Genomic DNA, 14,712 nt, shown 5'->3' with positions numbered 1-14,712 from the left:
CACACACACACACACACACACACACACACACACACACACACACACACACACACATACACACACACACACACGTTTGTTCCTCAACCCCATGGTGACCGTGCATTGATTTCCATTCTTTTATTTTTTTAAACTTTATATCCTAACCCTGACCATTTACCCTAAAATTAACCTCACAGGTGTCCTAAACCTAACCCCCCACCCATAATTTGCATTTGGACCTGTGCGGACCTGGCATCGGTCCTCACGAGGCTGCTTTTTTGAGAAAATTTTCTCTACGTTGTAGGAAAAACCCGTCCACACAAACACACAAAAGCTGAATTTGTTAGTATAAACGGTCAGTGACTGGCTGGTCAATTTATTCTGTTTTTGTCATAAGAAACTTTTATTCCCAACTACAATCAAATGATAATAAATAACAGACTGAATCCTTCATAAGAGAAATAAAATACAAAAGTGTACACATTTTTTGGGTAAATGTAATTCTAAAATAGCACGTTTTAAGGCAACGGTAGGCTAAAAATTATTTTCAAATTTTAAACATCTGCAGCTAGAAAGTAACATTTGTTTGAGGACAAAACAAAATGTAAATAAAACTAAAGAGGTCAAAGTGTGCTAATATGTTTGAAGATGGCCCGTTTTTGGTTAAAGGCACATAAAATGTCTCTAAACTGGTGCAGCTAATTGCTGTGAACCTGAGTGCTCATCAGTTAGGTGATTTATGTAATTCTTGAGTTCTCCTACAGATGTGTGGACTCAGCACAGCAGGAAAAACAAAGATGAGGCAAATTTTCCTTTAAGCGTCCCAGTGAGCCACAGCAATGAGCTAAACTGCCCCAAAAGTGCTTTTCTACAACAAATTGCAGTGTTTTAACTTTATTTCCTACATTTGTGCTTATTCTGCAGTAACAAGCCTGGATTGCTGTAAAACAAACAAACAAAAAAAATTAAAATAATAATAAAAAAAGGGAACAAAATCTAGGTCAACATTTTCCTTTTTTAACATTTTCAATGTGTAACTACTAGATGGTAGAAAATGTAAGGAACAGATTATTTAAATAATGTGTATAAATGAAAAAAGTAGTTTTGCAATTCCTGACAGTGGAGAAGCTGTTCGTGAAGTTAATCAGCAACAGGATTCATTTGTGTCCTTTTACATTTAGGACTTCGAGGATGCTTCACTCTCTTCCTATAGTTCACTGGAGGCCTTGTTAGGAGTCCTCACTGGGGCCAATTAGGGACGTATCATCGGGGTCTGGAGGAGCAGCGGCTCTTTGGGACTCTCTGAGGATTTGCTATGAACTGTCCTCGTTTTGTCTCCTGCGGTTTCTTGGCTGTGAATCCAGACTTCTGTCCAGTTTTTGTCAGAACTCCCTTGTGTAGTTCTGCAGCTCCTTTCTGAATCCTGGAAGGGAAAGAAAAAGATGGGTTTTTTTTAGTAGCTGACACGAGTGTTTTCTGTAACGTTTGGTAATGTATGGTAAAATATTTTAAATTCTCTGAATTAATGGTGCAAATGAAAGGCTTTTAAATGTGTGTTAATCACATTTTTTCTTCTGTGCAGACTGTAATACTTGTACGAGGCAGCTGCACATATTTGTATAAGAAGGCAATAAAAGCTTACAACATTTCTCTCTTCCTTTCCAGTGATTTTTGTGTTGCTGCTGACAGAAAACTCTTTCTCCTGGGAGAGCCTGAATGTCCATTCTAACAAAAAGCACACACACACATAAAACACACATAAAACACAGTCTGCAGAATAATCCACATCGTAATTCATAATCCACACACAATTTAAAGTCCTCACCTGGAAACTATTCCTAGGAAAAAAAAAACATTTTGTATATACTGTATATGGTTACAACAAAATTTTAGATAACTCATCTCATGTGTTGACAACAACAATAATTGTTGACAGTGACTTGCAGAAGTATTCACTTCTCTTGGTAAGTTTTCTATTTTGTCGTCTTACAACCTGGAATAAATTGTGCGAACATAGATTTAAAATTCACACCTGTTGTCCTGTATTCAATTAAACTTTAATCAAACATCTGTTTTATTATCAAACTGCTTTTGCTTACGTTGTGTTACTTTAGCACAATGAGATTACCTGTCACAAATAAATGATCTATTCATGTATTAAAACTTTGAGCTCATTAAAGAGATACGTTGTGCCTTCTGGTTTTTGTAACTGCTAGCTTTTAGCTACTGTTAGCTTTTAGTCAGTCTTTTGTTACTTTTAACTGCGTGTTACTTTAGCCTTTTTCTACATTTAGCTAACCATTAGCTACTTTTAGGTTGAGTTTGACGTTTAGCTGCTTGTTAAAGTTTTAACAACGCAGTTTAAGCTTCTTCAGCAAATTTCAGCTCGCACATTTTCACAAAAAACAGAATATTTTTAAAGTACTTCAGAAAAATGAAGTGAAAACAACAACAAATATATTAAATAATGCTAAAAGTACATAACACCGAAAAAAGGTGCCCGTTTTCAGTTCCATTACCTACACCTTGAAACACAATTTTTGTTGAAAAATCAAAGAATGTGGTAAGTTTTTAGACATTTTAATTACAATCCAGGTAGGGTCTGATATGGACCCAGATGGTGCTGAATCTCACTGCGTTGCACCTGGAGCAGCTAATAATATGTTGACAGCAGGAGTCGGAGCACGTTGAGAAGTCAGCGTGGAGTCAGGTTACCTGTTGTCTGAGTTCTCTGTCTTTGACGAGGCCTCTGTCCCAGCTGATCAGCTGCATCTGCTCTCCGGCTGACAGGCTGAAGAATATGTCGTGAACCTCGTAACGTGCGGCGCGCAGCTGGAGGGGAAGATGAAACGGAGCAGGCGACGGTTTTTAATGAACACGCGTGTAATGGCAGACGTTAACAGCTGTGTTTACGCCACATGTTTGCTTTCACACCTGCAGAGCGACTCTCTCCTGCAGCAAGCCGTCCTGTCTGCTACAGAACTCTCTGCTGGCGGCGCCCTGCGCCTGCAGGAACTGCTGCGTGTCCTACATGAACGCACACACACAGAGCTGTAATCTGAACTCAGAACACTTAATTACATTACTGACGAGGAAGGCCAGAGACTAAGATCATCTCATGTACCATGAGGTGTTGAGATGTCACGCTCACAGAAACTGTTATGACTTTCACAAACACACACGCACCAAGACACGGGCAAAAACATATGAAGACAGTGAAATGGTGCCGTTTTTACTCACCCTGATGGTGCGAAGCAGCTGAGCAACTCGCTCGGTCCTCAGCAGCCGACGAGTCAGAAAACCCTTCACGGCTGCGGCCAGCAGGGGGCGGCAGCGCCGTGAGAGCGGGCGGAGGGGCTGATGGAGACAAGAGGGGTGAATGATGATAACCAGAGGGGAAGAGAGAGGAGAATGCTAATTCCATCAATGACAACCAATTAATTTCCCGCACAGCTTCTCAAGGTTCTTTGGTTGGCATCTGTTTAGAGAATCACCACGAGTGGACTCGCAGCTCCTCGTCATAACACAGAATAATAAGCAAAATAATAAGAAGCTGATGTTCCGTCGCTCACTTGTTGATTCAAGAGCTGCTACGCTAAACGGACCTGTTTGTTAAGCAAATGAAGTCTAACGGGAGCTAAAAATATCAGGACACAATAACACATGATTGACGCTGATTAGGATCACAGAAAGACAAACACATTTAGGGGAGCGTTCCTGATTGGAATTAGAAATCGAGCTGACAAAAGGGCGAGCAGGGCAATATTTTGGCATCACCGATTTGGGAGCAAATATGGTAATACCTGGGAGAGGGCGGAGAAGGTCAATGTGTCCCCAGGACAAGAGCCTGACGTGGAGCGAGGAGACACATTCTGGAGGAGACGGTATCGTGCTGCCAGAACCTGAGACACAGAGAGGGGCAGACAGGAGAAGAGGGAGTAAATATGAGCCGAAGTGTGTGTGTGTGCAGGCACAGGTGTGTACGTTTGGGAGAGGACAGGGGTGGAAAATATTGAATTGGAAAGGACAGCAAATGAGGCAGGAGGAAGAAATTAATTGAGGGTAGAGAGGAAGACAGGAGGGAGGCGAGGAGGAGACGAGGGACGGAGGCGAGAGACGATGAGACAGGAAATTAATACACACACCATCAGAAAAAAAAACAATGTTGGTATAAAATTAAGCAAAGAGAAGAATGAGGAGAGGGAGAAAGAAAAAAAAAAAAGAAGGAATCATTAGTGGTGGCACTCAGCGGGACGATCTGGCACTTAACCACAGACGCTCATGAATTAAACAAATTATCCTTTCCTTTTCTGTGTCAATTCCCTTGCTCCCCCCTCCTCCCTCTGCCGGAGAGTCCAGCCCGCTCGCTCTCATCACATCGCAAATGATGGAAGGACAAAGGGGAGTCAAAAAGAAGTCTTTTTATTAAACAGCTTATGATAATTATATTGTTGTTAAGGATACATAAATTAAACAGAGCCTGTAATTAACAGGCCAAGGACGCTGGCCAAGAACAAATACAGACAGGAGCTGAAGAATCAGGAACAGGTTGCCAGAGAACAGCGGGTGTCCTTGAAGCCTTGCATGGTCACACATACACACACATGCACGCCAGCTCTTCTTTTAGGGATGTAATGAAACATTTATGGTAGATCCCCTTTTTTTTCCCCTAACGGGGAGAGTCTGAAGGTCTCCTGTAATGAGCAGATGTCTGTAGTCTGCCCACGACCCAGGAGTACACTCTAACAGGTAGGGAGAGAAATTGTTTGCAAATGCCAGTCTGCTGTTTTTAGAGTCAAAAGAAAACACTTGCGGTCAGTTTCGTGTCAGAGTTTAGTGAATTAGGCTGCAACACTAATTAAAGCCCAACACAAACGTATCAGCCGATGTTAATTTAGAAACTCCTCAAAGGTGACTTTGGGTGAAGAGAAACAACAGGGAAAAAAAACCTGGCTGCCGTTGTGAAATTACGTAGTACAATATCTGTACGGCAATAAGTGATGCAATCTAATGCAAGCAGAGGACCAATGGGTGAAAGGAAGCCTGTGTTTTTATATCTGGCTTCACATTAAATGTTTGGTTGTTTTAGAGTTTTATAAACAGGAAAATAGTTTGATTTATTTGCAATCAAAAGCAAGTTCTTTATTCCGTTACTTATTTTTGTTTAGAATGAAATAAACACCATATCTAAATCTTTCTTCCTTTCAATTGTGTGTTAGCATAAAATACATACAGTACTGTGCAATAACTTGAAACTACTCCTCAATTTCAACACTTTGCTTCCAAGAGTCTTTTGTAGTGATCTCTATGAGAAGCTTTTCAAGTTTCCCCTCAAACTTCAGCTGTTTTTTCCACCCATTTTCCGCTCAGTCCTTGTACCTGAGCGTTACAGCATATTGTGCAGTGAGTGCCTAAACAAATGAGAAAAGTTGACAAGTGGAAGACAAATGAAGGAAAACAAAATCAACAGAAAACGAACCTGAAAGTTATGCCTTTTGGCAATGGAAGAAAATCTAAGAAAGACCACAAAGCCTGGCCTTTTGTCAATGGGACAAAATCCAAGAAAAACCGCAAAGCCCGGACAAAACCCAAGAAAGACCACAAAGTCCGGCCTTTCATCAATGGGACAAAATCCAAGAAAGACCACAAAGCCCTGCCTTTCGTCAATGGGACAAAATCCAAAGACCACAAAGCCCGGCCTTTCGTTATTGGGACAAAATCCAAGAAATACCACAAAGCCCGACCTTTCGGCAATGGAAGAAAATCCAAGAAAGACCACAAAGCCCGGCCTTTTGGCAATGGAAGAAAATCCAAAATACCACAAAGCCCGGCATTTGGGCAATGGGACAAAATCCAAGAAAACCACAAAGCCCAGCCTTTCGGCAACAGGACAAAATCCAAGAAATACCACAAAGCCCGGCCTTTCATCAATGGGACAAAATCGGAGAGAGACCACAAAGCCCGGCCCTTCGTCAATGGAACAAAATCGGAGAGAGACCACAAAGCCCGGCCCTTCGTCAATGGAACAAAATCGGAGAGAGACCACAAAGCCCGGCCCTTCGTCAATGGGACAAAATCTGAGAGAGACCACAAAGCCCGGCCTTTCGTCAGTGGGACAAAATCCGAGAGAGACCACAAAGCCCGACCCTTCGTCAATGAGACAAAATCCGAGAGAGACCACAAAGCCCGGCCTTTCATCAATGAGACAAAATCGGAGAAAGACCACAAAGCCCGGCCCTTCGTCAATGAGACAAAATCGGAGAAAGACCACAAAGCCCGGCCCTTCGTCAATGGGACAAAATCCGAGAGAGACCACAAAGCCCAGCCTTTCGTCAATGGGGTAAAATCCGAGAGAGACCACAAAGCCCGGCCTTTCATCAATGGGACAAAATCCGAGACAGACCACAAAGCCCAGCCTTTCGTCAATGGGACAAAATCCGAGAGAGACCACAAAGCCCGGCCCTTCGTCAATGGGACAAAGTCCGAGAGAGACCACAAAGCCCGGCCTTTCGTCAATGGGACAAAATCCGAGACAGACCACAAAGCCCTGTCTGTCTGTCTGTCTGTCTATTTCAAACATGTATAGTAAACAAAACAGAACAAAAAATGATAAAAGTGATAACAACATTGACATATTTGAAAAGGAATGAGAAGTAAAAAAAACTTATTTAATCCCACCCTTCTCCAAAGCTTATTAAAAAATAAATAAATCCTTCTTTGGTCACAATTTCACAAAGACTAAAACAACAATCTGTTTAGCTACTAAATTATACAATACCAGAATATATTCATAAACATAAGTATACGTGTACATGCAGTGTATATGTATACACACGAACATATAGATCCACACATATACACCGCCCCATACATCTCCATATATTGAGAAAAAAAAAGAATAAAATCATCAGATACACTCAGCATCCCTATATCTTTTGAAAATAATCTTTATACCTCTCTTTAAAAAGTTTTATGTTTGGACATTCCTTAATTTGTAACTTTGGGACAGGCAGTGAAGTGTCTGGTGATCCAAATTAAAATGGGTTCTTTGCAAAAGTCAGTATCTCACTGCTCTGAAACTGGTGGCAACTAGTCAGCAGACAGTATTCAGGAGGAAGTCTTCAAAATGCTTCAAAATGTTTGGGGCGTTCTCAGTCTTGTCCTCAGTGTGGGAGGACGTAGGGAATGAAACTAGACACAGCAAAGCGGTAACATAATGACCCCCACATGCACAAATGCACCAGAACTCAGAAGTCTTTATTCCTTTTTTTAACCACTTCAGTAGAAAGCAGTACTAAATATCTGAATATTAGTATCTTAGCTTCTTCATCATCAGAGGCGTTTTTTATAGACAAGAAAGAAGAAGAAAGAAAGGAAAAACGAAAGAAAGGAAAGAAAAGTTACAATGTAATGGAAAAAAGTGAAAGAAAGAATTGATGATATGTGAGATGTACATCAAGAAAACAATACAATACATCCAACATCTGTCTGCACACCTGCAAAGAATTAAGGTTACAAAACTTAGCTTCAGATTTCTTTTGTTTAGCTCTGATGAAGCTCTATCCATCAGCCCCACCAATCAGTGCCCTCAGTTCTGGTGCATTTGTGCATGCGGGGGTCATTGTGTTACCGCTTTGTGGTGTCTAGTTTCATTCCCTACGTTCTCCCACACAGAGGACGAGACTGAGAACGCCCCAAACATTTTGAAGACTTCCTCCCCAATACTGTCTGCTGTATGTATGCTTTTGCTAACAGCTGACGAGCCGGCATGGTTGCGCTCCATGTTCGACCGAGAACCAGCCGAGTATCGACCGGACGATCGTGATCGACTGGTTGGGCACCCCTGAACTAGATCTTAGCATCCTGTAGGTGTTTTATATCTCGCACACTGACCATTGTTTGCCGCAGATAAGATATTAACTGCTTATGAATACTTTTAATAAAAAAAAGAAAATTCCTCAAAGTACCCACACAAAACCACTTATGGAAGAACGAAACTGCACAACTTACCAAAAATAAACCATTTCCATGCAGCTTACAGAGATTAGGACCAAAGCAGCACTAACATAAAAACTCATAGATCAGTCACCTTAATAACATTCACCCACCTGAAGGAGTTCTTCCTGCTGCTTTCTGTGTTTGTCTTGCAGAGCTCGAACCTGAGTTGCATGGGCCTGTTTTAGTTGTTCTTGCCCGTCTTTTTTGATGTCTTCATACAAATGCACTGCAGCTAACAACAAACAATAATAAACAGTTAAACACATAATTTTATCTGTTGGCAGAACAACAATCTTATTTGATGAACATTGGTTGTACACATGGCAAAACCATCAACTACTTGGTCCCAAAAAAGGGGGGAATTTTCAGAGAAAACATTTTTATTCCCCACAGAATCAATTATGAGTCTTTGAAACAAAGCTTTTTGTGCTGTGGAATGATGAATGTCAATCATTGTCACTTATTTTGGACATACTCACTAATAAAACCTTCTTAAAGAAGTAGAAAATGTTAAAAATATTCTGGGATATGATCGACCTCAAAATGTCTGTAATGCTTACTTTTTCAGAAGACTGTACAGGAAAAAGATAAATATGGTTAAAATCCTAACAGCAGTTTAAAAATAAAGTAATGAAATCACTAGGGGTGCAGCGGTAAATTTGCCCCAATTTCCTTAAATTTGGGTGATCGGCCAGTATTTACACGAGAAGCTGATCTTATCCAACAATCTTATCTACCTCTGCAAAGATCTGGAAATCAGCCACTGCCCCCCGTCGCTCTGCTGTGAGAGAGGGCTGCTGTCCAGTTAAAACAAGTTTGTATTGTTTCAAGGGTACTGTTCAATGGTTTCCAATAAAATAAGATTAGAACATTGACTTTTAAAACCTGACGGTGTCAGTTATTTAAAAATAAAAATCGGTATAGGCCAAAATTGGAAACGGCAGGTCTTAATTTTGGCCTATACCGATTTTTGTTTGTGGATTTTTGTTCTGTGAGGAAGACCAATTTTTGTTTTCTGGTCAATCTTTAACTGCAATCGATGCATCCTTACAAATCACCGATGCATATCAACTCTGAACAAACGGATTCAAACTCAAATGACGAAGCTACTACAGAAACTACGCACATATATGACAGCCTGACGCTTTGCTGTGGTTTTACCTCTGCAGGTACTGGAGTTTGGCCTGACCACAGCACTTGCCGCTCCGCTCATACTGGCGCTCTTTTCCTGTGTCTCGTCTGTTAAATGCATGAGCAGCCTCCGTTTGACCTTGGACACCCCTCTGTGTCCTTCGCCCCCACTATCCGGAGTCATATGCATCTCCGGACCAAGATGACTCTGTGAGCCCGGGTCAGACCCCGACCCTTCCAGGAGCCAAAGGCCAGATGGCATCTCCACATCATACGACTGATTGAGAGACGGTGAGCGAACGCAGCGCTGCTGCCCTTCAGCAGTCGCCTCCCTCTCCTTCAACTCAGGACGGTTACTCTGATCGGAAAGTATCGAAGTGTCCCAGGGAAGCGTATTTTCAGAGAGACCATTACGGAACATATCAGGGACGAGCATCAACTGAGCTACAGATGTCAGACTTTTTGTAGGGAACGGCTGCCTCGTGGAAGCATCCCTCTGAACAAATCCTTTTGCACATTTCTCTTTACCTCCTGTAGCTGCTGTTTTGCATATTTTGTCATGGTTTAATTTAACAAATTCAAGTGCCCTCTCCTGAACTGAGAGACACACATCATCTGTACCGATAAAGCTAGCTTCAGACTCAAGATCTTCATGAATGGTTTGGAAATCAATTAACTGTCTTCTCTGTAAATCCCTGCCATCCACATTGTTGCCACCATCATCATCATCACTCTGCTCCCCCTCCACACCAAAGCAATCCCTCTGCTCGAGCTGATCAGATTGTTTCATGCTCTTAAAACCTGACTCAGTTTGCACACTGTTCTCAGTTTGATTGTCCAGGCTTTCTTTCATGGTGGACTCCAGGTCTGAGATCAGTACTTTCAGACAAGACAGACTGGACCTCAGTTGATCGATGTGCAGGGAACTTTGAGCAAAAACACCAGTGAAGTCATCTCCAGTCATGACATTTGCAGTGGAGGAAAGTGCTTTAGCTTGATTTAGGACCGGATTTTCAATCGATGTCTTCTCCTCTTCAACAGTCAGTCCATCTTTGGGACCGTCTTTGCTTTTGAAGTGAACAGGACTTAGACAGACGTTAGGGACTGGGACAGTGCAATATTTTCCAACTCCTCTATGGGAACCTTTAAGACACGAGATCCTGTTAAAGGTGTCTTGGTATCTTCCTGCTGATGTGGGTCTTTGCTGAATGAAACTGCTGCTTTCTTTAGGTTGTGTTATAAACTCTTGAAAACTGTTCAGTTTATTTTTTAAGGCTGTTTCTTCCTCAGCGCTCATCAGTTCTGTGGTGTTTCCATTTTGTGTTATGCTCTCGTTTTTCACCTTGGACCTTCCTTCAGAGGCTTCACTCTCAGCCGTATTTTTCTCCACTGAGGGGATGAAATTGCCACGCTGTTCTTTGGTTTTCTTGTCCTCTGCAGTCCCGGTGTCCTTGTCCTCATTTTCCTTATCGGAGAGGCTCTGCTCCTCTATTCGGGCTTTTGGCTGCTCTTGGGTCTTCTCCTGGATTTTAGTGTTTTTGGCTTGGTTCCTAAGAAGCCGCTGGCGCCGACGGTACTCCTGAGATTTCTTAAGTAATGCCTGGAGGCTCATTGGATGGAGCTCCTCAGATTGCTTTGTGCTTAATTTGTTGATCTGGTTTACTGGTTCTGGTTCTGCTTCACTGGGTTTTTTCTGAGGTTCTGAAGTCAGACTGGGAGGCTTAAATGATTTCTGTGATAAGTTTAGATTGTCTGAAAAGACAGTTTTATCTGGCAAAGTGACTAATCCCTCATTTTTTTCCATATTGACATAGTCAGAAAAGTCAGGTTTTGTAGAGAAGGGAATATGTTCTTCATGCTCTACGCTCTCCAGATGACTAATTTCAAACTGTTCATTGTTTTGAGGGTCACGTGTCAGTGAATCATTGTGAAACGAGGCGTCATCGATATCTTTAACTTGCAAAAAGACTGACTCCAGTCCACTCCTTTCTAATTCCTCTCCATCTATGGGAGGGTGGCTAATGATATCTGGCATTTTGGCAATTGTATTTGAGGTGTTTTGAAGGAAAAAGCCTTCGGTCCATTCAGATATGGAGACGGTGTTTTCAGGGTTTTCATTGGTGATATAACCTGAGGATGGAGACGGGTGGATTTCACTACTGAAGGAACCTGGCTGTGATTCCTGTTGGCTGTCACGCTGCTCATTAAGGCACTCTTCGTGGCAGCTTTGCTGAGGTGACACGTCAGGACAAAAGGCACTATATGTTGTGGAAGTCTTTGAGGGAGTAAAAACACCAGAGGCTGGGGGAAGAGTTTCCATGGTTCCAACATTAACTTCACTGTGGGAGGCCTTGCTAATATTTCGGGGATGTAAAAATTCATTCCTGATCTCCGACTCTTCAAGTAACTCCTCAAGTGTTGGCGTCTTTCTAAGCTGCAATGACACAGAAATAACTGTTAGGTTAGACAAAAATTTAGTTTTGATTTATTCAAATAAACATCATAGGTATGCACCAGCTACTGTACTTTTAGTCCGTTTATAATTTATTTTCATTATAATCTTTTTCATCGTTTATGGTCTGTTGAATTTAAAATTGTTCTTCAAAAAGTTTCTTGTTTTAAAGTAAAGTCGGAGATTTGATATATGAGAAATATGTTTGAACATGTGAACAGAATTCTTCATTAAATAGAAAAATCCTAACATAATGGACTATTTCGTGGGTATCGCCATCTTTGCGTAACACAAAGCATCATGGTCCAGTTTGGTGGCATCCGGTGCCGGTGTGTGAATTAAATGACGAAAATGGGTGATGTACTGTGTTTTACTTGTGTATGTGTGCAATAATGATCACAGATACATGAAAACAAGTAAGAATATAAAGAATAATGAAAACACGCGATTGTCGCCACTCGGTCTAGTAGATCTTGAGCTAAATATGTTGATGTGGTTTACAGTAATCTGGTCTATGAATCACATTTCCTGACTACAAATCATTTTTACTACATTATATTACAAATATAGGTATGGACTATCTAATAAACTTGACCACATGGTGTACGGTTTATTAGCAATAAAATACACAATACAGAAAGCTACAGATCACAATAACAAATACATTTACCACTTAAACAAAAACATGTATTTTAATTAATATTTATGCCAAATTTGATGTGTGGCCAAGAAGGATGTTTTATACTCAGAATTTAATAAATCATAGGTCAGCCTGCCTCAAGATTATATTAAATGTTTTTCACCCAGTCCCACTGCTCATCATGCAGTTAATAAGATCACTTTATACTGTGATTTTCTCTGGCAATAGATTTAATATAGTGCCATACTATAGTAATTACTACATTACTAAGAGTGTAAATGTTGCACACAGCAGTATATTTTGTATCTCCAGGTTACTATTTTAGGCACTAATTCAGACAGCTGAGCAGGTAAAAATCCTGGACGAGTTTATCCTTTTTCTGATTAGAAGTCGGTACCTCACGAACCAAAATAAACATGTTAAAATGCGCAACAATCACAACTTTAAACTTTTATAACCTGTCCCATCATTTACTTTTCTTTTACTTGCCCCCAAACAATCCCACAAACCATTGCACGCTGCTTCCGTAGGCAGCGCTATAAACAGTATCCGTGAAATAGTCCATGAGAAACATTTACAGCTAAACCCTCCACAAACAGCTCTGATTTTCTTCATGTCCTGTATGTAAGACCATTTATTGAACATGTGTTAACTTTAAACTGCTTTTCTTCTTATTTATCAAAGTGCGTGTATTTTGCTAAAATAAAAGATGTAGTTTCTTCTGTTTCTTAGACAGGAACCTTTGTGACACATCTTAAAACCAATGAAAAATCTTCTTTTCTTGATGAATGCTCACCTTATGGTTCCTGATTTGAAAGCTTTGTTTGGTGCTATAATCTTCAAAAATATTAATGCAAATACTTACCATTTTGTGTAGTCTGGAAAACTTTCAACGCCATACATAATTGTCTAACGGAGGTCATTTTATGTTGTAAATTTTACCTTAATTACTGTTAAAGTAAAAATGTGTTTCTCTCCTGCTCTGCAACTTAAAATCCTCAAAAACAACACTGCGTTTGTGATTTTCTTTTATCTTTGGTATCAGTTTTAGACACTAAAATAACATGATACATGTACAATAAAAATTTAGTGTAACGTTTTTATTCCAATTAAAGCTAGATTTCTAGTTCAGTATCACCCGATCTCTGCTAAACTGTTTTATTTTCTGGTAAATGAAGAATTCTTTATTTAAATGTTGACACGTGTCATAAAAAGAAAAACTTATAAAGGTTTTAAGCATCGTAACAATGCGTCAAGTGACTCAACAGTACATGAGATTTTTTTTCTGATTCATAATCAGAGACAATCACAGAAAGCAAACACAAATTCAGTTAGACTTCAGCTTGTATACTGTGAGTGGAGGAGGTCTTAGCTTTATTTACCTGGACGCTGTGCAGGATTGTTTGCACGCGGGCCATTCTGGGATCACCTGAGAACTTTTTATGGACTGTAGCTTTCTGCATTTCATCTCTGTGTCGTCTCATCTCCTCTCTCTGCTTCTCTGAGAGCTGCCATCAATACCAACAAGGAAGCTTGTTATAGTTTCATAACCAGTAAGTCTTTTTATTAAACCATGTTCTACAAACTATATGTTTACAGAGAAAAAACAAGTGTTTACTTCATAAAGAGCATCAGTTTATCTATCTACACAAACAGGAACTTTGAAAGTGTTTCAGTAATTGTTTTGAGATGACCAAACATGATTCCTGGTTTTAAAAAAATAACTTTAGTCATACCAAAGGAGGAAGGATGGGTCGTCCACAGAAGCGGATAACAGAAGCAGATAAAGGTTTGCTGTGTTTCTGCTCCTCTTCCTCATTTTTCCTCAGTTGAGAAAGACAAAGCTGCACAAACTTGTCATAATCCTCCATTACGCTGCATGGGGGAGGCAGTAACTCGAGGTGTTTTCAGATATAAGTAACATTAATAAGGCTTTCTAATGTTAGCACGCAACACTAGTTAGCAGAAGCTAGCTAACTTAGCTAGCTAACTGTTGTTGGTGGGTTAGCTCGTCTTTATTACAAACTGCTGAGGCCAAAATGCAACGAAAAAATGGTGTTCGGCACAAACTAAAGCAGCTGTGAAAACGTCCTCATTACAGAGAACAACAGGAGGTTTAACGACGAGCTAAAAGGCTAAAGCTAAAGTCTCACTGTGCCTGATCAATGTTTACATTTACCCGCCTCTCCTCCCCGAGCAACACACAGTTGATGATGATAAAGACCATAAAACACTTGGAAGACCCGGACCAGATTCACCCACAAAACCCGGAGCGGACTCTTCGATGAGTCAAGTCAAAACTACGGAAAGCGATTAGGGCTATGTTGTGTTCTTCTTCTTCTTCTTTTGAATTAATGGCGGATCGCAAACAACTTTTAGGTGCATACCGCCACCTACTGTGCATGAGTGTGTAACCTCACAGGTCCACCTAAATCCTATATTTTAATTTTGTAATATGTAAAAGTAAAAACAATGCTTTCCTTATTCTCTCAATTTTCTCCTTATTCCCTTC

At 40.6% G+C, this 14,712-nt stretch overlaps 1 protein-coding gene across 1 annotated transcript; it reads right to left on the bottom strand.

Moving 5' to 3' along the window:
- Positions 1-316: 316 nt before the first annotated feature.
- Positions 317-14,407, bottom strand: cp110 (centriolar coiled-coil protein 110; the record flags this gene model as incomplete). The annotated part of the gene is given in 10 exon segments (XM_014014018.1): positions 317-1,402; positions 1,622-1,704; positions 2,695-2,811; positions 2,914-3,006; positions 3,220-3,336; positions 3,783-3,881; positions 8,088-8,209; positions 9,139-11,542; positions 13,583-13,708; positions 13,937-14,407. Coding segments are annotated over 10 exon segments (3,456 nt in total). The 3' UTR covers positions 317-1,242.
- Positions 14,408-14,712: the final 305 nt, after the last annotated feature.

The sequence above is a fragment of the Austrofundulus limnaeus genome, unplaced genomic scaffold, assembly GCF_001266775.1.
Source record: "Austrofundulus limnaeus strain Quisiro unplaced genomic scaffold, Austrofundulus_limnaeus-1.0 Scaffold109, whole genome shotgun sequence".
In the NCBI taxonomy this organism is placed as follows: domain Eukaryota; kingdom Metazoa; phylum Chordata; class Actinopteri; order Cyprinodontiformes; family Rivulidae; genus Austrofundulus; species Austrofundulus limnaeus.
This window is presented reverse-complemented; position numbering and strand designations above follow the sequence as displayed.